Below are 22705 nucleotides of genomic sequence, written 5' to 3'. Positions count from 1 at the left end.
ATATTATAGAGATAAAGATACGTAGGTGTGAGGTTATGCTGTAATTCGAAAAGATTAGCGGATTGATTGAGAGGCAAATAAGAAACAACAACGTATATCACTATCATAAAGCATTCTTCATGTTTCTCTTTTGTTGTTTTTCGTTCTTCTTGACTAGACGTTTTCTTTCTGCTCTATTCAAAGTTCTTGGATCAATCAATTCGTTTTCAGTTCCTTTTACCTTATCGTCAACTTCCACCAGCCATTGATCATCTAACTTCTTATTTGCGCCTTTGTAGCCCCATTTTGGAACCCATTCACCGGATGCCTCATCATAAATCATCTTGCCTGCCCTTTCCTTTGGTTTGATACCCTTCTTAGCTGCAAACTTCTCCCACTTGGTCATAGCTTTAGCCTTTGGTAATGGTTTTTCTCTTGGTAAGTCAGTGGTAGTACCAGGAAGCTGTAATAAGGTCATTACAGAACTTTGACCGCTAGTACCACCCGCAGACTCCGTTGTTGTCTTCATAGGTAGTGACAATAATTGATTGATTAGCAGCTGAACATTATCACGAGTAAGGCTCTTTATTTTTTCTTCACGCTTAGCATTCGAAGAATCCAAATCGTTCTTATCCAAGACATTGCTGTCGAAAGCTGCCAGGTTACCTAGATCGTATACCACGGGAATAGGCTTTTCAACGGTAACTGGTAAGTTCTTGTAATCTTCTGCTGACATCTAGAATGGTGTATACGAATATGCTGCCTGGATACGCGACTTAGTTAATGATATAAGGCCCACCAAATAACGACTCTTCTGAAATCAAATACACTTTTTTGTTAAAGGCTCATCTCATCACCTCGGAAAATTTTTATGCGTAGGGTGATCGCGAAAAAGTACCTGTTTCGGCAGGAGAAACAAAAGATGATGATGTACTTCCAATTCATGAATATTATAGTCATGCACTTTCCGCAGTGTAAAAGTTACTGACTACCACCATAGTGTGTGTTTATCTGCCAATTATTTGCTATAAATGACAGAGATACCACACAAACCACCTACTTGGCAAACTCGACCTTGCTTTTGATTTCACTTTATTAATTAAAAAATATACATAAGTTCAATGTAATTGAAAATACAACACATCAAAGTATAAACCTAGATATATAGAACCAGAAGAATGTTACAAAAAAGAAAATTCAATTGGACTTACGAATTTCTTAATATCTTCTTTGTGGTCTTTGAGTTGGGTTTCTTTCTTGAATGTAAGTACCTGGAACAATGTGTTCTGGCAAGTTCAAGTATTCTCTCAAGTATTCAACACCTTCTTCAGTCAAGGTGTAGTAGTAGTATTGCCATGAAAATTGAGTCTTGACGTAACCCTTAGAAGTCAAGGATTGCAAAGCCTTGATGACATACAAGTTCTTGGTGTCAATTTCTTCGTGCTTGGCTTGGTTGAAATCCTTCTTAGCGACAACAACACCTTCTGTATAAAAAAAATATATTTCATAGGAGTAAAAATTACATTTCTCCGATGGAATCAAAGATAGTTAGTAAAAAAATTATTTGGACATTTCGTGGTACTCGGTAAGGATCAGAGGTCAGATTTCCGCGCTAAACAGTGTTATCATCTCATCGCTCAAATATGGCACGTATGGTATATTTGTACGCCTTCGGGGTTCACGCTTTTGTATTCTCCTTCAAAGAATGTCATTACACAGGCCTTCATAACTCCTCCAGACGGAAACTCCTTCTTTTTAATCTACTACTGTACTCCTAAGAGACCTTTTGGACTTCATATTCATGATATCCATGTGTATTTGTATGTCTGTCCATGTGAATGTACACTACTATTTTCTTACGCATAACTTTTCTCGATCTTGTCTTTCCGTGTATCTTCATACCTTCTGCGAGTTATTCTAAAACATACCTTGGAATAAGTATTGGTGGATCTTGTTTCTGTCTTCCTTTGGCATCAACATCTTGGCTACTTAGTTTGTACTGTTCTTGCTAAACTTTGCTACTCGACCTTAATAATCCGGCCCAAAAAGTGCGAAATCTTAATACCCAGTTTAATGTAGGTTACATGCCATTAATGGATACTTCTGCAAAAGAGCGTGCGTTGCAAGGTACACCGCCTCCCACCGGTCGCCCTCGTACCGTTCTGTCAATCTCGCACCACACCTATCGCGCTGATGGAAAGAAAGAACACGACGAGCCCAGAGGTGTCAAAGCATCCAATGCCGCGCACAAGGAAATTTTGAAATTCGCCAAAATAGTTTTTCTAGAACAAAAGAAGGGAAAGCAAATCAACACCCATACAAAATGGAGATGTTCGGATGCAGGGAGGAAAATAGCACTCGGTACATTTAACATATTTGTGGGAAGTTGCCTTCAACGAAGCCTATCAGGGGATCTTTAAAAGACGTGTGCTTGCATTAGGGACATTGGAGGAAACGGGAAGCAGTAACGCAAAGTACTGTTTCGGGAATTTTTTTGATTCTGTAGATGCCTCTTCAACTGTTTGGCAGGGATCAGATTGTTGTACATTATGATAACGCCAACATGACTAACGACGAGCAGCATGATCAAGGTGTTCTAGGATCTTGGACTAGAAGGGCTGCGGCCACATTAAGAACGATTTTGAACAAGCGAATACTACGTATAACACTTACACACTGGTTGCTGTTAGTTATATGGGTTACTATTCTATGGAAATTTACTAGTCATTATAGACAGCTGTACGCTAAGTCTGCTATTTTTGCCACTCTATGCACGAACATTCTTTTGTTTGGCATATCCGACATACTTGCCCAAAGTATAGCCTGTTTTTACTCGTATCGTGTGGATCCTATACCGCAAATACTTAACGATACTTTTCGTCATGTTCAAGACAGCCGCGATATAGAGAATGGAGGGGGTTACGAAAGCGATGAACTATCTATCTTCAATGATTTTACTTCAGAACATAGCTTCTACACGGATAATGATGACTACCCTGAACTTGATAGACCATTGAATACTTTCAAAACGGACACATTCGACTTCTTCAGGTGGGCATGCTTTATGTGCTGGGGATTTTTCATATCATTTTTTCAGGCCCCTTGGTACAAGTTCTTGAATTTCTTTTACACTGAAGACCCCACAGTGGTGCAGGTTTTTGAAAGGGTTCTTTCAGACCAGCTCCTTTATTCACCAATATCTCTCTATTGTTTCTTTATGTTTTCAAACTATGTGATGGAAGGTGGAGATGGGGATACTTTAGGCAAGAAAATCCAAAGACTGTATATATCTACGCTTGGTTGCAACTATCTGGTGTGGCCAATGGTGCAATTCATTAATTTCCTTATTATGCCCAGAGATTTCCAAGCACCATTTAGCTCCTCGGTTGGAGTGGTGTGGAATTGCTTTCTTTCGATGAGAAATGCCTCTAAATAGTAATAACTTTAATTATAGAATATAATACTTGTACGCATACATACATAAAAAATCTTTGCTTTAAACATCTCTTAATTTATCTTGTTCTTGTATCAGTAGTTTGTACTTTTTGCTGCTTTTCTTTTTCTTTAACCAGCCTTTTATCGATGGCGGTATATACAGTTGAGCATAGTAATTTATTATCACCCATACAATGATAAACACAGTGAAATTGTTTGATATGGGGGTCAGCTGCAACATCTTACCAAGGTACGATTTTGGATTCAAAGTCATTAGCAGGAGACTCACGCAGATAGAGGCAACAATATCAACGATAAATTCAAAATTTTTTGACATCGGTTCTCTATATGGTGGTCCCACGGACAAGACTATAGCAGTCAGGATATATTGAAAATTTGAGACGAAGAACAATACGGTATTATCTGAAGATTGCACGGCGTCGTCACCTCCTACAATGGGTTTGATGTACCAACTCACCTTTTGTACGATTAACCATGGAATTAACTGGAATAAGAACACTAAAAATACACTGATCAAAAGAGGAACCAGAATCTTAGGTGAAACTAGATTAGCAGAAGGCCTCTTTCTATCTATCTTTTCATAAGGTTTGGACCATGACATACAAACTGCAATCGGAACAATCAATAGTAAATCAATGTACAGAAATTGGAAATCCCCCAAATTAGAACCACGACTGTAAAGTATAGTAATAGTGATGAATTGAATGGCAGAGTACAAACTCATGTACTGAAAGCATGCAAAGGATGTGACTAGCGCAGCACGCCCTTCTCTAATAACATTAAGTACGCAGCTGATATTAAATATCTTTGAAGTGAACGGAGCGGCAACCGAAGCTTCAGCCTCCGAAAGAGAAATGCCCACATCTGCCGCTTTTAGTGCCCCACAATCATTTGCACCATCACCACAGAATCCAACTGTATAGTCCAACTTTTGCAGCTGTATCATCAATTCATGCTTTTCATCAGGTGACATTCTTGCATAGATTGATGAATTTAATAAAATTTCATTTAAATACTCTTCTGGTATCTCATTTTCATCTCTGAACAGGAGTCTAAAGACATCACCGCTAACTGCAAGAGTGTAATCACTCTCATGAAAACTTTCAATGCTATTATTGCCCACCTTCACAGGCTTCAAAGTCTTGGTATCCAAAATGTTATCAGGCTCATTGACATCCCTCCACACTATGACAGATTCGCCATGCAAAGGTGTATCATTAATGGACGGAATATAAACGCGAGAACATTGTATCAAACCAGCTTCCCTACCTACGGAAATGGCAGTAAGTATGTTATCACCTGTACACATTATCGTCCTGATATTTGCATCCTGTAAACTTTTTAGAGTTTCTGGAGTTTCCTTTTTTAATTTATTTTGGAAGATAATGAAACCTAAAAATTCCAAATTTGACTCAACCTCTTCCCTAGATACTTTTTGAGAATATAACCAAGTTCTTTTTGGAAGGGTTTTCCCAGCACATGCAATAACTCTATATCCGTTATGGGTGTAACGACGTAACACTTCTTCAAAATCTGCAGGTAAGGTCGATTTATTACATATTTCCGAAATCACTTCGGGCGCACCTTTAGTAAACGACCAATATACATCTTCATTATTGGTTTTAACTATTACGCTCATGCGTCTTAGCTCAGATAAGAATTCGAAGCTTCTAACTACCCCCAGAAAATTATGAGGATCATTATCAGTAAACGTATTTTCCGGATTATCACCATCAGGGTGAACCACGGCAGGAATAATATCTGAATTTTCCGGGAAAACATCGTCCTCATGTCTTTCCTCGTATAATGAATGGAATGCCTGTTTTTGGAAGTCCTCTTCAAATGACCAACCAGTAAATTGAAACATTTTAAAGTCTAATGGATCACCAAGTAAATTCCCATCAACTGATCTCAGTGAGTGGCATGTTAATAATGACATGAAAAAGTTTCTAGACTTAAAATCCAATGGAGAACTGCAATCGTTTAAAGAAAATTTGGGGAATACTTGGCGAATGTCTCTTAATAGCTCTCCGAATCTCTGGCCTTTGACCCCTGTTGCCTGCGACAGTTGTACTCCAAGTACGTCCAACCCATCCTCTGTAAGAGTTCCAGTTTTATCAAAACACATAACATCGATTTTACCACTAATGTTAAGCCTTGTTGGAGAAATACAAAATATTCCCTTCTCCTTTAATCTACTCAAAGCAAAATTTGTACCAATGGTTAAGGTTGCGGGCAAAGCTGGTGGCACTACAATCGTTATAATATCTAAAGCTCTTAATATCATTGTTCTCTTGTCTAAACCAAGTTTAATAAACTGAACGCAACTAACGCAGAAACCAAAAACGGCGATCAGTGACATGAACCCAATGTATTTAAAGGAATCTTTGTAGAATTTAAAACCAGTTGGTTTTGGAAAAACCATGGAACGAACTAATGAACCCTTTGTTGTTGAGAATCCCGTCCTTACGACCATCGCTAAAGCAGCAGTTTGCCCCGGGGCAATCCTTGCTCGAATCATACTTGTACCGTTATACAAAAAGGACTTGGAAACAAAACTCGATATCTGCGTGCTCTGGAAGTCGTCACATAATTGGTACATTGTTTCTTCCGTAGCTGGAAATTTCGAAACGGGTACAGATTCACCAGTTAGCATGGACTCATTGACTATACAATCACTAGACAAAAGAATAGAGTCACATGGCAATACTGTTATATTTGGATCGGATACTTCAAATATATCGCCTGGAACTAACTCTGATGAGCTTATCGTTGTCCAAAACTTATCCCTTAAGACACGAACGTCACAATGGAAGCGTGACATTTCAGACAAGTTCCTTGATACTTTCTTCTGTTCATTCAATGAATCGAAAATAGACAGCACAGAAATCAAAAAAATGCATGCAGCGTAATAGTAGTATTCATCGATGCCCCACAAAATTATAGAAAACACTTGAAATACATAGAACGGATGCAACACTTCATTGAATAGAATTTCTGAAGTAGTTTTCATTCTTAGATTAATTTGATTTTTGCCGAATGCAAGTTCTCTATCTTCTTGTACTCCTTTAGTCAACCCATTTGATACAGTACCTAAATCCACCCAGTCAGGATCTATCCAATTATTGTTAGTCTTAAAAAGATCATCGAGCGGTGAGTAGATGAACTTGATATATCTGTATTCAAATGTGATTAAGATAGGTACATTCGGATTAATTTCGTTGGCATGGTGATGACTCAAATTGATATCATTGGGTTCATATGACGGATTAGGGTAGTTTTCGAAAGGTAAAACTGTGCTTAATGGTCTATTATACCACTGCCTATCAATTGGCTGCATGACAAATTCACCAAATTCATTCTCTACCACGACCCATTCTGCTTTAGCTAACGGCACTTTCAGACCATAAAATTTAACCTTGAGGTAGGGGAGCCATCTTGTTAAAAGGTAAACTAACCCAAAAGTGGAGAGACAGCACAGGTTATAAATAATATACCAGAACTTAGAGGTCTGGTAAGCAGCGATACCGATCACTAAATCCTCTTCTGCAATGTAAAACCTCTGGTAATGCAAGTTTGGTGTATATTGAGGATAAAATTTTTCATGATAGTCAGGTTTTAGATATTCACTATGCTGGTTATGAACGTCATCGTGACCAGAAAGGCTTCCTCTGTTGTTTTCGCTTAAGGATCGCCTACTATTTGAAGATTCTAAAGAATGAGTGCAAGATTCGTCTTCTAGTATTTCATCCGTTTGACTTTCCAGTTCAATAGGAATTCTTTCTCTAGTCGTATATCTTGATAAGCTGGATGATGAATGTGTGGCGGAGTGGTAAACGAACTCAGTACCGGAATTGTCTGCTAATCTTTGTGGTGCCCTTGAACTAGAGCGGCCCCTCTTACTGAAAGATCCATAAGACTTTGCATTTGAGAGAGATGAAGCCCTAGAAAAACTTCGAATGGAAGAGCGTCTGGAGGAGGGGCCCGTACCATAGATTCTATCTTGTTCATAAGCGGGGGTGGCATCCCAGGCCATGTCATAGTCTGTATTTTCTAATGTGGAGGCCCCTTCAGCATTAGATATTTGCTCTTGAGTAAAAAATCGAAAATGAGAGGGATTTCTAGAAGAGCTTCGAGACTGTTCAGCCGAAGATAATACTAAGGGTTCTGATTCAGTCAATCGGCGGCCTCTCTGCTCGAGGTTCCCCGACGAATGAGGGCTTGGGAAGTTACTTGATTGGAAAGAATGAGGGTGATGGAATGATACAATGGAGCTTGGTACAGCTTCGAATGTTGCACCTGCGTACGGTTCAGAATTATTTTGCTCCAGGACCATCGCAGAAGTTAATGTGGCCGCCGTAGAAGTAGTGGCTGTAGAGGAAAAAGAAGCCCTCGGCATTCTTCGGTTCCTATCGCTTCTTTGGCTATGGGGAATATGATCTGAAGAGGGAATATCCATTACTGGAGTATATGCAAGATCTATCAGTAGGTTTGAGCTCCCTTTATTTATTTTTTTATAGAAGAATCTTCTTCACTGGCTCTGCACTATTATTAATCAAAAATTAACACAAGTCCAACACTTCCAAACCCTATAATATTGCTTCCTCTTCCTTGCCCTTTTTTTTCCTTTTTCTTTTTTCACTACTCTTTTTCTTGATTTCCATTTTTTTTTTCATTTTCCACTTCTTCTATCACTTCTTTATACCCATACCCCCCTGTTGGCCGCGGTTGCACTAAATACATACATATATATATATATATATATGACAAGACATTTTTCTAAATTCATAAAAAATGCTTTAGAATGTCATAATAAAAAGATGGAGGTGACTATTTTTGTATTTTTCTTTGTCTTAAAACTCTCTCACTTCCAAAAGGCATGATGCTTAAACCTCACTCTGGGTGAATATAAGGACACTAAAGCCCAACAAGGAGTCGGAAAAAAGGAGGAAGACATGATGGCCAGGGCATAATGAAGGGGACGCACTCAATGTTTCTATTGTGTATATCGATACGAATTAATTAACACGCTTGCCCTCATTGAAGTCTCACACGCAGCAGGTTGCGTATCAATTACTTATGTTGAAGAAAAAAATAGCCGCCGGTGAAAATAGTGATAACCGATTACCCGCAACCCGTTGTTCGTGACATTTTGAAAACCGCGTTTGAAAGACAAATATCAACAAGTGATTAACGGAACGGGGCCATCCTGAGATGGTAGGGCAAATACTTTGAAAGTAAGGTCATCTCCAGAGTCCCAATAAACGAACGGTTTGTAGCATACGTGAAGCTTTTCTATTTAAATTTTCGGAAAGGTTAGCTATTCTGTTGTTTCGTCTGATCGTGACTTCCTGCTACTTTCACGCTTTTTAATTAATTATCTGCCATGAACATACCACAGCGTCAATTTAGCAACGAAGAAGTCAACCGCTGCTATTTAAGATGGCAGCATTTAAGAAATGAGCACGGAATGAATGCTCCAAGTGTACCGGAGTTTATTTATCTGACTAAAGTGTTACAATTTGCTGCCAAGCAACGCCAAGAATTACAAATGCAACGCCAACAGCAAGGTATTGCAGTTTCTCAGCAAAGCATCGTTCCAAATTCTTCGGATCAAGCAGAACTGCCGAATAATACTTCTTCGCACATTTCTGCCTCTGCTTCCCCACATTTAGCTCCGAATATGCAACTGAATGGCAATGAATCTTTTAGCACTTCTGCTCATCAATCACCAACCATGCACACACAGATGCCGTTAAATAGCAATGGCAGTAACAACATGCTACCACAACGGCAGTCTTCAGTTGGATCATTGAATGCAACCAATTTTTCACCAACACCAGGAAATAACGGAGAAGGTGCTGCGGAGAAACCCAATAATTCAAACCACAATAGCTTCAACGTTAATACTTCTGAACTACAGGCTCAAAATCTACAATTGCAGGAACATAATATTCAAGATTCAAATGTGATGCCAAGTTCGCAAATAGATTCTCCAATGCCTCAGCAGGCGCAGATGCAGCAGGCGCAATTTCAAGCACAGCGTGCACAACAAGCACAGCATGCACAACAAGCACAGCATGCACAACAAGCACAGCATGCACAACAAGCACAGCAGGCTCAAGCGAGGCCGCAACAGGGCAGAAGATTACCTATGACAATGTTTACTGCCGAGCAATCCGAACTGTTAAAGGCCCAGATCACATCTCTAAAATGTTTGGTAAATAGAAAACCTATTCCATTTGAATTTCAAGCTGTCATTCAAAAATCTATCAACCATCCTCCAGATTTTAAAAGAATGTTATTGTCTTTGAGTGAGTTTGCTAGGAGAAGACAACCTACGGATCAAATTAGTCAATCAAAGCATAATGGTGGCAATGATACGCAGCAACCCAGTTCCAATTCCCAGTACAATAACACTGACGCTGAAAACGTGTCTGGACCTACCAAACATGCACCTCTGGACGGCAGGGACAAAGCTATTGCACCTGTTCCACCAGCTGGTCCTTCTAATGAACATATTGCAAAAGACAGCCCACTCGATAAAAATACGCAAAATGTAAGCGGTACTCCAATGGCGCAAACAGAATCAAAAAAAGAAGAAAACGAAACTGTGCCAAACGCCGCTGGAACAGCGTCTAATAATAGTAAGGCCCTCACTGAACAAAATAAACCGCCAAAACCACAGAAACCCGTTCCTTTAAATGTCCTTCAAGATCAATATAAGGAAGCTGTAAAAGTGGTAGATATGGATGATCCTGATATAATGGTCGATTCTTTTACGATGCCAAATGTCTGCCATGGTAGTATTGACTACCAGACTTTATTGGACAATTCGGATCACGCAAAGTTTACGATTGAGCCTGGCGTTCTACCGGTTGGTATCGACACACATACTGCTACCGACATTTACCAAACTTTAATTGCATTAAACCTAGATACTACAGTGAATGACTGCTTGGATAAACTGCTGAATGATGAATGTACGGAATCAACCAGGGAAAATGCCCTTTATGACTATTATGCTTTGCAATTGTTACCGTTACAAAAAGCCGTAAGAGGACATGTGTTACAATTTGAATGGCATCAAAACTCTTTATTAACCAATACACATCCAAATTTTCTTTCGAAAATTAGAAACATCAATATTCAAGACGCATTGCTAACAAATCAATTATATAAGAACCATGAATTATTAAAGTTGGAAAGGAAGAAGATCGAAGCAGCAGCAAGGCTAAAGTCTATGAATAAATCTGCCATTAATCAATACAATAGAAGACAAGATAAAAAGAATAAAAGGTTGAAATTTGGCCATAGACTTATTGCTACCCATACTAATTTAGAAAGAGACGAACAAAAGAGGGCTGAAAAAAAGGCGAAAGAACGTTTACAAGCTTTAAAGGCGAATGATGAGGAAGCATATATAAAATTATTAGACCAAACCAAAGATACAAGAATTACACATCTTCTAAGGCAAACAAACGCATTTTTGGATTCTTTAACAAGAGCGGTAAAGGACCAGCAAAAATATACTAAAGAAATGATTGACTCCCACATAAAGGAAGCATCGGAGGAAGTGGATGATTTATCTATGGTACCCAAGATGAAGGATGAAGAATACGACGACGATGATGACAATTCTAACGTCGATTACTACAATGTTGCACACAGAATTAAAGAAGACATCAAAAAGCAGCCTTCAATATTGGTTGGCGGTACCCTAAAAGACTATCAAATCAAGGGTTTACAGTGGATGGTATCACTTTTCAATAACCATTTAAATGGTATATTAGCAGACGAAATGGGTCTTGGTAAAACTATCCAGACGATTTCCTTGCTTACATATCTATATGAAATGAAGAATATTCGTGGACCATATCTAGTCATTGTTCCTTTATCTACGTTGTCAAATTGGAGCAGTGAATTCGCCAAATGGGCCCCCACCTTAAGAGCCATATCATTCAAAGGTTCACCAAATGAAAGAAAGGCTAAGCAGGCTAAGATAAAAGCCGGGGAATTTGATGTTGTTCTGACTACATTCGAGTATATTATTAAAGAAAGAGCACTTCTCTCTAAAGTAAAGTGGGTACATATGATTATTGATGAAGGCCATAGAATGAAAAACGCACAATCCAAGCTTTCTTTAACTTTGAACACGCATTACCACGCAGATTATAGGTTAATTTTGACTGGTACACCACTACAAAATAACTTGCCAGAACTATGGGCCTTATTAAATTTTGTGTTACCCAAGATTTTCAACTCCGTGAAATCTTTCGATGAGTGGTTCAATACACCCTTTGCCAATACCGGCGGACAGGATAAAATTGAATTGAGTGAAGAAGAAACGCTTTTGGTTATTAGGAGATTGCATAAAGTCCTAAGGCCCTTCTTATTGCGTCGTTTGAAAAAGGATGTGGAAAAAGAACTACCGGATAAAGTTGAGAAAGTAGTGAAGTGCAAAATGAGTGCTTTACAACAAATCATGTACCAACAAATGTTGAAGTACCGTCGTCTCTTTATTGGTGACCAAAATAATAAGAAAATGGTAGGTTTAAGAGGTTTTAATAATCAAATCATGCAATTAAAGAAAATCTGTAATCACCCTTTTGTATTTGAAGAAGTCGAGGATCAAATCAATCCGACGAGAGAAACAAATGATGATATTTGGCGTGTTGCTGGCAAATTTGAACTATTAGATAGAATCTTACCTAAACTCAAGGCAACCGGGCATAGGGTATTGATTTTTTTTCAAATGACCCAAATTATGGATATTATGGAAGATTTTTTAAGGTATATCAACATCAAGTATCTGAGATTAGATGGTCATACGAAATCTGATGAGCGTAGTGAACTCTTGCGTCTATTTAACGCGCCTAATTCGGAATACTTGTGCTTTATCTTATCAACCAGAGCAGGTGGTTTGGGTTTGAATTTACAAACTGCAGACACTGTCATTATTTTTGATACTGACTGGAATCCACATCAAGATTTACAAGCTCAGGATAGGGCCCATAGAATTGGTCAGAAAAATGAAGTTAGAATTCTAAGATTAATTACCACAAATTCAGTCGAGGAAGTTATTCTCGAGAGAGCTTACAAAAAACTAGATATTGATGGAAAAGTCATTCAAGCAGGTAAATTCGATAACAAATCTACATCAGAAGAACAGGAAGCGTTACTCAGATCGTTGCTAGATGCAGAAGAGGAACGTAGAAAGAAAAGAGAATCTGGTGTTGAAGAAGAAGAAGAGTTGAAAGATTCAGAAATCAACGAAATTCTTGCTCGAAATGATGAAGAAATGGCTATCCTCTCAAAAATGGATGACGATAGATCAAAGAAAGAGGAGGAATTGGGAGTGAAGAGCCGTCTTTTAGAAAAGGATGAATTACCTGATATTTACAGTAGAGATATTGGTGCCGAGCTTAAGCGTGAAGAATCAGAATCTGCTGCTGTTTACAATGGGAGGGGTGCAAGGGAGCGTAAAACGGCAACTTACAACGATAATATGTCTGAAGAGCAATGGTTAAGACAATTTGAAGTTAGTGATGATGAAAAAAATGATAAGCATGCAAGAAAACAAAGAACAAAAAAGGAAGATAAGAGCGAGACCGTTGATGAGGATACGGAGGTTAAGGGCGAGTTCATTGACGCTGATAATAACGATCCTAGAAACGACCCTAATTCGGCTGAATATCGGACAGATGCGGATTTGGCGATGAATGACGATGATTTCTTATCTAAAAAGAGAAAGGCGGGAAGGCCACGAGGGAGACCTAAGAAAGTCAAGCTTGAAGCATCTGAGAACTCTGAAGCACCAGTGCTTGAATCAAGTCCGGTTACTGGCGATAATTCACCAAGTGAAAGTTTTATGGACATTCCAAAACCACGTACGGCGGGTAAAACATCTGTTAAATCAGCAAGAACCTCAGCAAGGGGCCGTGGTCGAGGTCGCGGTCGCGGTCGAGGACGAGGACGTGGTCGAGGAAGACCACCGAAAGCAAGGAATGGGCTTGAATATGTCCGTACTCCCGCTGCAGCAACCAGCCCTATTGACATTAGGGAGAAAGTTGCTAAACAAGCTCTAATCTTATACCACTTCGCCCTCAATTATGAAAATGAAGCTGGAAGGAGACTTTCCGACATTTTCCTCGCCAAACCTTCCAAAGCACTCTATCCTGATTACTATATGATTATCAAGTACCCTGTGGCCTTTGACAACATTAACACACATATTGAAATGTTAGCTTATAACTCACTCAAAGAGACCCTTCAAGACTTCCATTTGATATTTTCCAACGCCAGGATATACAATACTGAGGGTTCAGTAGTATATGAAGACTCTCTAGAACTGGAAAAAATGGTCACCAAAAAATACCGTGAGATAATGGACGATAACTCAGCAATCGACTTTGCTAAATTTGACGAACAGTATGGCACTAAACCCCTCGTATTGCCTCCTGTTGTTACTTCAAGTGTGGCTGAATCTCTCACAGATGAAGCGGATTCGAGCATGACAGAAGCAAGTATATAGTCCTTTTTTAAAGCAGTATAAGTACTTATTTGCTTATACGTAAACAAATATTAATCCGACTTTTTTATCGTACTTGTTGACCGATTGCCAAGGGAGATATCCTTTATGCCAGCTTCAAACTCAGTCGGTTATTCATTTAAAATTTGCGGATAATTAGTAGTTAAAGTGTAATATTAGTTAAGACTGAAACATTTTTTCTACCGCACAAGAGAGGTATATAAAAAAAAAGCTGATTAGATGTACTAAATATGTCCAATATAACACTAAATCTGTGATATGTTCAGCCCAACGATTCATATACTTTATATATATGTGTGTATAAGACTTTTTAGTTAATCGTTCAATTAATTGATTAACTTTGCCTTTCCGTAGTTCCGCATAGGTATAATTATGTGTTAAGGTTGATAATTGCCTGCCTCTACAATATAATATGTCTTCCTTTTAACAATCGGGTTGCTATGCCTAATTATAAATTTCGGCAATGCCGAACATGTAATCTGTTCTATTACCCTGCAAGCAAACCTCGCGTAATATGAATAAACAAAGATTATACTTAGTTCCGAGATGTTCTTAAACACCGTTATATAATCCATCAGAGGGTATACCACTCCTCTTAGGAAGGAGTATGTTTTATATTTCGTGCCGGAATAATACCAGCGTTTCTTGGCAAACCTAATATACGGGTCTCAGGGAAGTAACTTGTTGTCAAGACTTACAATCAACTTGATTCACAGAATGTTAGTTATCCTATATATTATATAAGATCTGGATCTAACTAGAAAGTGGAAGCGCGCAATCTCGGACCCAAATGTAACCTTGTTGTTCTATTTCTGAGGATTAGGTGAACAATTGGATAATTGTTAGATTTCATTGTTCATAAAGACTTCATTATAAGGTATACAGAATATACTAGAAGTCCTCCTCGAGGATATAGGAATCCAGAAATAGGCGTCAATAATTCTACATAATAATATTATTATTTCCCCTTTCATTGTATATGTTGTCGTTTGTTATCCTATTACATTATCAGTCTTTGCATTTCAGGTTCCCTTAAATTTGATGACTGTTTCTCAACCTTTATGTCATCTTCTTACATCCCATGTGATAATATACTAGTAACAAGAATACTAGTCAATAGGTGATATTAAATTTTCATTCCAACAGTTTCTACGTATCTAATCTTGCATTGCAGTTTCATAAAATACTACTATTTATATATTCTGTTTGTTATTACTACTTTGAACGGTGTGTCTTCGATCGTTTCAGATGTATGTTAGCGATTACCCTTTTAAGTCATTGTTAATTTCTCACCTGCTACATATCGGCTAGTTCACGTATCTTATTCCATTTCAAGAGTTACGTACCCTGTCACGTAGCGAACTCGCTTATCCAAGTGTTGAAGGAACTTCAGATCTAAACTTACTCTTGTTCTTCTTCTATTTCTGTATATCACATCTTGGATTGTAGTTTCCTAGAGTGCTAGTATTTATATATGTTGGTTTAATACTGTTTGAGACAATGTGTCTTCGGTCCTTTCAGATGTAATTGACGATTACCCTTTTAAGTAATCGCTAGCGTTTCATCTGACATAGTTGTTACTATCAAATTACGTTATCCAGTTTCAACCATGAAATACTTATCAGTCATCAGGGCACATGGCGCAGTTGGTAGCGCGCTTCCCTTGCAAGGAAGAGGTCATCGGTTCGATTCCGGTTGCGTCCAAATTTTTACTCAAGCTTAGAATTTAAAAATGTTTATAACATAAACAGAAGATTATCTAATAAGGATTATTTCCCAGTCTCTATATCTTTTAGCTGCTTTTTGAACTCGTCAAAAGTAATTGAACTTTTCTTGCCTTCGTACCTTATCACTTCAATAAAGTAAGTCTCAAAATTATCCATTACTTCACTGATATTTCCCCAGTAGCCCGCCTTCTCTATTAAATTGACAAAAGTATCTTCTTTATTCCAATGTTGCTCAGTCATAACATCAGGTAAAAAGGTCGCGCTACATGTGGAGCCTGTTTTGGGGTGCTTGAAATACAGCTCAATACCGTGCTTTCCAAGCTCCCAATTGAAAATGTCCCCGTTTGGATTATTACCACCTTGAAAGATAGTTTTGAAGCTGCCCAAAATGTTGCAGCTACATTTCAAGTCTGTCAATTCCCTTTTTTGGATCGGAGAAAATCTCCTATCTTCTAAAGCCGCAATCAAGGAATACTTCTCGATACCATGTGCAATGGGCATTTTGGCAAATGTACCGATACATCCTCTAAGTATATAATTCTCCTGATCAGAGTCAACTTTATGATGTTTATTAGATTTTTTCTTCCAAGTTATGAACAAAGAAGTTTTCTCATTGTAATCTATTTTAAAGCCGGGGTATAACTTTTTTGTGATATCTTCTAAAGAAAGAGTGATCGTCTTCCCCAGATTCAAATGTGAATATAGTTGATAAAATGCGTAAAACGCAAATGGCGATGAAGCCTTAGCACCCTCCATTGTATATACTTATAAAAAAGCTGGATTTTTGAAATACCCTTAAGGCCAGTGCTGTTGCTCAAGCAAAATATAGTCTTCAATGAATTATATCTGCGTATGCGTTGACGCTGAGTTCTCTTTATATTCCTCCTTTATCGCCCAGTGCCATGTCTTATCCCTTGAAAAAGGGCCGTTGTTCGAGCCTTACGAGGCGTATAAAATTTTCTGATGAAAGTTGACACGTAAAAGGTAAATGACTTGAAAGAGAGGTATCTTTCCGCGATCACTTTCAACAGCAAACGCCCAGTAAACGCAGAATACGAAGAAAATCTGGTATAGAATGTTATTTTTTAATACTATTAGGCTGCTTTTGGGGCTTTTTATTATGAATAGAGTGAAGGCGCAAAACTTTTACGATTCCGATCCTCACATATCAGAATTAACGCCAAAAAGCTTCGATAAAGCGATCCATAACACAAATTATACATCATTAGTAGAATTTTATGCTCCGTGGTGTGGTCACTGTAAGAAGCTATCAAGTACTTTCCGCAAGGCAGCGAAGAGATTGGATGGTGTAGTTCAAGTTGCTGCTGTAAACTGTGACCTTAACAAGAATAAGGCTTTGTGTGCTAAATACGATGTAAACGGGTTCCCTACGTTAATGGTATTTAGGCCTCCAAAACTAGACTTATCTAAGCCTATGGATAACGCCAAAAACAGTTTCAGTGGCCATGCCAATGAAGTGTACTCAGGGGCAAGAACGCTCGCTCCTATTGTCGATTTTTCTCTCTCAAGAGTAAGGTCATATGTCAAAAAGTTTGTCCGTATAGATACACTTGGTTCTCTACTTAAAAAGTCTCCCAGACTTTCAGTGGTATTATTTTCAAGACAAGACAAAATTTCACCAGTTTATAAAAGCATTGCCCTTGATTGGTTAGGGAAGTTTGATTTCTATTCAATCTCAAATAAGAAGCTCAAGAAACTAACTGATATTAGTCCAACATACGAGGAAACTCCCGAGATTTTCAAATATTTGCAGAAAGTCATTCCTGATCAGCGGAAGAGCGATAAGAGTAAGCTTGTTGTTTTTGACGCAGACAATGATAAATTTTGGGAGTACGAAGGGAACTCAATCAACAAAAATGGTATTTCGAAGTTTTTTCAAGACACTTTTAGTATTTCACCCAATGAAGGTCCGTTTAGTAGGCGTTCTGAGTATATTGATTTCTTAAAAACTGGTAAAAAGCCAATTAAAAGGAATTATTCCTCGTCAGGGAACAAGCACGACGAATTGTAATGTTGTGTTTCAATGAACATGTAGTTAAACACAAATATGTGTCTGTATAATCCACTAATTCTTAGCATTGATGTATACTTCTGCGACCGTGTCTTTTATCTGGGCGGTTAAATACGCAAGGTCATCGTGATTACCCGCTTTGAAAATTTTCAACCGATGAGCTTGCCTTTCTACCGGAAAATTGGGATATAAGAACAAGTATTCTGTAATTTAATTAAATCGTCTTCCAAAAGTGGGATGGAGGGCGAGATAAACACTAGGAGATTGTAAATGTCATACTACTTTAAAAATCTGAAGCCAGACTTGAATTCTGATGCAGAAGAAGATGAGGAGAACTTATTGGAGACCATAATGACGAATAGAAGTAAGCGAGAAATTGAAGAACAAGAATCAAGCGATGACGAGTTGAAAACCTTGTCTTTTGGTTCTTTGAAGAAGGCCGAGACACTAATGGATGGAGAAGATTCGAAGGATACGAAATCCGTTCACGATAAACCGATCGCAACTATTTACAAAGAAGGTAGTTTTGATGAAAATAACGACAGCGAGGACAGATCAGACGAAGATCCCGGATTTTTTGAAGAAGATAGTGAGGATGAGAGTCGTCACGGCCAAAAGGTATCAAAAAAGAAGAGCAAACACGCCCCAGTGGAACAGTCATCCAAGAAAAGGGTACCACGAGTCCGAAATATTCCAGGGCTTGAAATACCGAGAAATAAAAGGTCTAATCTGTATCAGGACATTAGATTTGATAAGTCCACAGGTAAGGCCCTTGATAGTTCTGTAATAAGAAAGCGTTACCAATTCTTGGACGAATACAGAGAAAAGGAAATTGAAGAACTGCAGAAACTGTTACAAGATAGAAAATTTCTATCAAAAATAGACCATACAGACCGTGAAGAAATGGAACAAAGATTGAAGAGTATGAAATCGAGGCTGCAATCGATGAAGAACAAAGATCTCGAGCGTGAAATTCTCAAGGAATACGAAAATGATATGAACAAAAATAATAGTTCAAGATACCATTTGAAAAAGTCTGAGAAACGTAAGGTGGTACAAAAGTGGAAGTTTGATCATATGAAGACCAAGCAACGTGAAAAGGTCATGGAAAGGAAAAGGAAGAAGAGGTTGGGTAAAGAGTTTAAACAATTTGAATTTCATAATCGTAGGTAAAGTATTTAAACAAAAAAAATGCACATTAACGTAATATTTAGAAAAAGATAAAAAACACACGCACACATAAATTAATTGAAGTAAGAGGCTGACTGCTAACCACGAGGAAGAAATCGAACGGTAAAAGCAGAAAAGTCGAAATACAGAAGATTGCTTATATACAGGATATATTGATTATACTTGTTCTTTCTTGCCTATTTTTTGGGCTTGACATCAGCACCACCTTTAGCTAGCCATTCAGTAATGGAACCAGGATAAATACCGGTGTTTTCGTACCCATATGATCGAGCCAACTCTTCAGCAGTCTTGGCTCTTACCCCCTTTGCACAAAGGAAAATCAATTCCCTATCCTGAGGAGGTTTATCGAACTGAAAAACTTTGTGGAACTCCTTTTCGGGCAATCCAAGAGCGCCAGGAGCACTATTTACCGGAATATTTATTGTCGTTGGCATCTTGTAATCCTTTACTTCCTTGGGTTCCCTCACATCTACTAATAGCTTCTTATCATTAGGGTGTTCTACTAGGTTCTTGACCTGTTCAAAAGTATAGATCTTTGGGACCTTTGTTGTAAACGTTCTCAGGATTAATTTAGGAGATCTTGCTGAGATTGTCCTCGAGAGAATAGCTGTGCTGTGTTTAAACATCGCTGATCTTTTTCTTATGTCTCGTTTCCATTTGTTGAGAGCTATCCTATCTTATTCCATTCAGATTAAGTTTTGCATTTTTTTTATACTTCCTGGTTTCTTTGCGCCGCCGTCATCACAGCCAATGCAATAGACAAATACTATTAATGACATAACATACATAGCATAATACGTTACTAGCTTACGAGAATACACAGGGTATATAAAAAACTTCATCACCCAACCCCATATCCTGAGTATATATAGTTATAAATCAAGTTTATCACCCCCGTGTGCAATCCAATCATTCATAGAGCCAGGATATAGAGATGTGTTCGAATATCCATGTGAGTAAGCGACTTTTTGAGCTTCTTCCCCGCGTTTACCAGAAGCACAGTAAAATATCAGCTCCTTTGAACTGTCAGGTTTTGGGATACCAATTTGTTTCTCAAATTCGAGAGGACCTAAAGTAAACGCGTCGGGATGCGATCTATATGGCACATTGATAGAAGCAGGGATATGAACAATTGAGTACTCAGATGGTTCTCTAACATCTACCAAAACCACGTTGGAGTCATGCTTTTCAACGATTCTCTTCATGTCTTCAAAATTATACGATTGAATATTTGAAGCATTCTCGCTTTGGTTCTCGGTTCCGTTCCATGCATTCAAGACAGCCTTCCACATTTTTATATAGCTCCTTAGTCACAATTTCTCAAAAGCAAACGGAGAGGGATGCCTTGATTGATCAAGCCTTTGCTCTCTTTTATACACTTTAAAATTCTCCCCTGACTTCCTTCCCCCGCGGATGGTAGGTCCTCAAAAAAAAATGCAAGAGCAATCATATGTAGCTTATATAACCTCCAGCACAAATCACAAGTTATTTGTTTTCGACCAAGTTGCAAAGTAAGGAAATGATATGTCGTAGATGAACTTTAAACTACAGCTTTATGAATGTCGGCCTTGGTAATCATCCGTTCGTATGTGCTCTAAAAGAAATAATAGTAAAGTGCGATTACGATTTCTTCATAGAAAGTGTCCGATTAATTCCATATACTCAATATGCTGCGTGCAATCAAGAAAATTAGCGTATTGTGCGAAACAAGGGGTTTCTAGCGCTTAGTATGCTGCATGATCTTTGAAGTACAATGCACAAGGAAATAAATCATCATATCTGACAATCATCTTGCTAGTTTCCAAGTTCGGAACATCTTGCCTATGTGCTAACAAAACTAGTTTTACATCATACAGAAACACCATCCATTTAGAGCTGTATACTTGTTTGCCCAGTATGGTTCTGATACTGTTATTATGTATGATTCCATCGATATTAAGCACTTTATGCAAACGCGCTGGCCCATTGAGGCATTGGTATACGGCGAGCAATAACACCTTTTGCTTTTTACCCTTATCGATCTGGAAGTAGTGTTTAAAGTCCATGCTATTTTGCAGGATCCTTAGTATATTCTCTTCGGCGAATTTTTGTCCACTATTTAGCTGAAAATTCATAAGTTTTCCACTCAAATTAACTTTTGCATCTGTTGATGTGTGGCTATTTACAGAGGTGGGACCAGACTGGTGAGTAAAATTCTTACAATGCAATGATTTATTCCGTTTCTGTAAAAGTTGTAGAAATTTGTCGTAGTATCTCTGTAAATCCACGAGAATGGGTTCAATCTGCTGAATATCCAAACTGAAATCTTCCAAAAGATGTTGCATTTGATTTTCAATCATTAACAATCTCCTTTTATAGCCCAATATAATGCGATCGTTTTCGATAACATCATCTTCCGAACAATCAACTGTCAAATCGTAGTCCGAGCATATCTTACCAAACCTTGATTGTTGCATAGCCTCGCGGATATATAAATTACCCAACTTTGTCACCGACGGAACATGTCCACATTTTCTGCCATGGAATGTTAAAGTCATCTAGTTACATATTACGACACGATTTTCTACTCTTTGGAATAAACGCGTCGTTCTCATTTCCTGTGAAAAAATATATCAATAATATAAAACATAAAACCCCTATAATTTATGAACATCTACTGCATTTAGATAAACCCTTACGAACTGCATGTATTATAATAAAATACACGCATAAGAAATTTCTATTACTACCTAAACCGAACTTCTGATACAAAATAAGAAAAACCCAACAGTGAATAACCATAATGTCTAACGTAGTCTTAAGTCACTGACGACAAATTCGCCATCACCAAGATGTTGGGTGTTTCCGACACGTCTCACAATGAACTGCTTGGAATCCTTGACGTAATCAACTACAGTGACAGAGGTGTTGAAGACAATGATCTTATGAGCGTGGTGGTTTTCATACTTCAACCATTGCAAAATCATTCTAATAGCACCTCCATGACTCACTAGGGCTAGATTCTTCACACCTTCATTGGATGCTTCAGCAACTTCCTCTTCAACGCATCCAGTTAGCCTAACAACAAAATCTTCGCTTTTTTCGCCAAAATTTCTGAAGGAGCCCTCGCCATGTTTATCAGCGTACTTTTCAGCCTCAGTAATCTGCATACCTTCAATAACACCCATATAACGCTCCCTCAACCCCGGAGTATAGGAAGTAGGCACATCCTCTTGCTTGGAATGTTTTAAAACTAAAGCCGTAGTTTGCCTACACCTTTTCAAATCACTACTGACAACCTTATCAAAATGAATACCTCTTGAACGCAAGTAGTGCCCCAATTTAGCGGCTTGTTCCTCTCCAGTAGGGTTGATCGAGGTATCTTTGTGGCCTTGCAAAATTTTCTTTACATTGTGTTCTGTTTGTCCATGCCTAATAATGAATAATCTAATGATGTTGTTATCATCATTATCGCAATAATATGGTACTTCCTTAGTCATTCTTGGTTATTAATATGTTTGTGGGTGCTTATGTAGCTTCGAGCTTCGTCGCTGTTTTGATTTCACGATAGGAAACTAATTCGAATCAACAAATATATAAAGATTTTTTATGTTCGTCAAATTAAAAAGGATTGAGTAATATATTGGCAACCTGATTTTCCCATTGTATTAATATCGCTGGAAAAAAATACTGAAAAAAGCTGAGGAAAACCCGCTATGAAAAAAAGAAATGGTTATATGATCGACATGAAGAAATCAGCAAGTACAAGATAAGGCCTCGAGCAAATAC

At 38.2% G+C, this 22705-nt stretch overlaps 11 protein-coding genes and 1 non-coding gene across 12 annotated transcripts; 5 read left to right on the top strand and 7 right to left on the bottom strand.

Annotated features, from left to right (window-relative positions):
• Positions 1-103: 103 nt before the first annotated feature.
• On the bottom strand, positions 104-715 carry RRS1 (ribosome biogenesis protein RRS1; the record flags this gene model as incomplete). The annotated part of the gene is made up of 1 exon (XM_033913518.1): positions 104-715. The coding sequence occupies one exon, from the start codon at positions 713-715 to the stop codon at positions 104-106; it is 612 nt and encodes a 203-aa protein (XP_033769409.1).
• Positions 716-2485: 1770 nt separating this feature from the next.
• Positions 2486-3415, top strand: SPAR_O04040 (uncharacterized protein; the record flags this gene model as incomplete). Its single annotated transcript, XM_033913517.1, has 1 exon — positions 2486-3415. One exon carries the CDS (start codon positions 2486-2488, stop codon positions 3413-3415), a length of 930 nt encoding a protein of 309 aa, XP_033769408.1.
• Positions 3416-3475: 60 nt separating this feature from the next.
• YPK9 (putative acid anhydride hydrolase) lies at positions 3476-7894 on the bottom strand (the record flags this gene model as incomplete). The annotated part of the gene is made up of 1 exon (XM_033913516.1): positions 3476-7894. One exon carries the CDS (start codon positions 7892-7894, stop codon positions 3476-3478), a length of 4419 nt encoding a protein of 1472 aa, XP_033769407.1.
• Positions 7895-8821: 927 nt separating this feature from the next.
• On the top strand, positions 8822-13969 carry SNF2 (SWI/SNF catalytic subunit SNF2; the record flags this gene model as incomplete). The annotated part of the gene is made up of 1 exon (XM_033913515.1): positions 8822-13969. One exon carries the CDS (start codon positions 8822-8824, stop codon positions 13967-13969), a length of 5148 nt encoding a protein of 1715 aa, XP_033769406.1.
• A 1649-nt stretch (positions 13970-15618) lies between these two features.
• On the top strand, positions 15619-15691 carry SPAR_Otrna18A. Its single transcript has one exon. It is a non-coding gene; the product is annotated as a tRNA-Ala (tRNA).
• A 65-nt stretch (positions 15692-15756) lies between these two features.
• On the bottom strand, positions 15757-16470 carry SPAR_O04010 (uncharacterized protein; the record flags this gene model as incomplete). The annotated part of the gene is made up of 1 exon (XM_033913514.1): positions 15757-16470. The coding sequence occupies one exon, from the start codon at positions 16468-16470 to the stop codon at positions 15757-15759; it is 714 nt and encodes a 237-aa protein (XP_033769405.1).
• Positions 16471-16789: 319 nt separating this feature from the next.
• Positions 16790-17746, top strand: MPD1 (protein disulfide isomerase MPD1; the record flags this gene model as incomplete). Its single annotated transcript, XM_033913513.1, has 1 exon — positions 16790-17746. One exon carries the CDS (start codon positions 16790-16792, stop codon positions 17744-17746), a length of 957 nt encoding a protein of 318 aa, XP_033769404.1.
• A 270-nt stretch (positions 17747-18016) lies between these two features.
• On the top strand, positions 18017-18919 carry RRP36 (rRNA-processing protein RRP36; the record flags this gene model as incomplete). The annotated part of the gene is made up of 1 exon (XM_033913512.1): positions 18017-18919. One exon carries the CDS (start codon positions 18017-18019, stop codon positions 18917-18919), a length of 903 nt encoding a protein of 300 aa, XP_033769403.1.
• Positions 18920-19113: 194 nt separating this feature from the next.
• Positions 19114-19563, bottom strand: RDL2 (thiosulfate sulfurtransferase RDL2; the record flags this gene model as incomplete). Its single annotated transcript, XM_033913511.1, has 1 exon — positions 19114-19563. The coding sequence occupies one exon, from the start codon at positions 19561-19563 to the stop codon at positions 19114-19116; it is 450 nt and encodes a 149-aa protein (XP_033769402.1).
• A 246-nt stretch (positions 19564-19809) lies between these two features.
• RDL1 (thiosulfate sulfurtransferase RDL1) lies at positions 19810-20229 on the bottom strand (the record flags this gene model as incomplete). The annotated part of the gene is made up of 1 exon (XM_033913510.1): positions 19810-20229. One exon carries the CDS (start codon positions 20227-20229, stop codon positions 19810-19812), a length of 420 nt encoding a protein of 139 aa, XP_033769401.1.
• A 432-nt stretch (positions 20230-20661) lies between these two features.
• HUA2 (Hua2p) lies at positions 20662-21474 on the bottom strand (the record flags this gene model as incomplete). Its single annotated transcript, XM_033913509.1, has 1 exon — positions 20662-21474. The coding sequence occupies one exon, from the start codon at positions 21472-21474 to the stop codon at positions 20662-20664; it is 813 nt and encodes a 270-aa protein (XP_033769400.1).
• Positions 21475-21723: 249 nt separating this feature from the next.
• SPAR_O03950 (phosphoglycerate mutase) lies at positions 21724-22416 on the bottom strand (the record flags this gene model as incomplete). Its single annotated transcript, XM_033913508.1, has 1 exon — positions 21724-22416. The coding sequence occupies one exon, from the start codon at positions 22414-22416 to the stop codon at positions 21724-21726; it is 693 nt and encodes a 230-aa protein (XP_033769399.1).
• Between the last annotated feature and the right edge of the window lie 289 nt (positions 22417-22705).

Source organism: Saccharomyces paradoxus, chromosome XV, assembly GCF_002079055.1.
Source record: "Saccharomyces paradoxus chromosome XV, complete sequence".
NCBI lineage: Eukaryota > Fungi > Ascomycota > Saccharomycetes > Saccharomycetales > Saccharomycetaceae > Saccharomyces > Saccharomyces paradoxus.
Note: the sequence above shows the minus strand (reverse complement) of the source record. Positions and strands in the feature narration are given on the sequence as shown.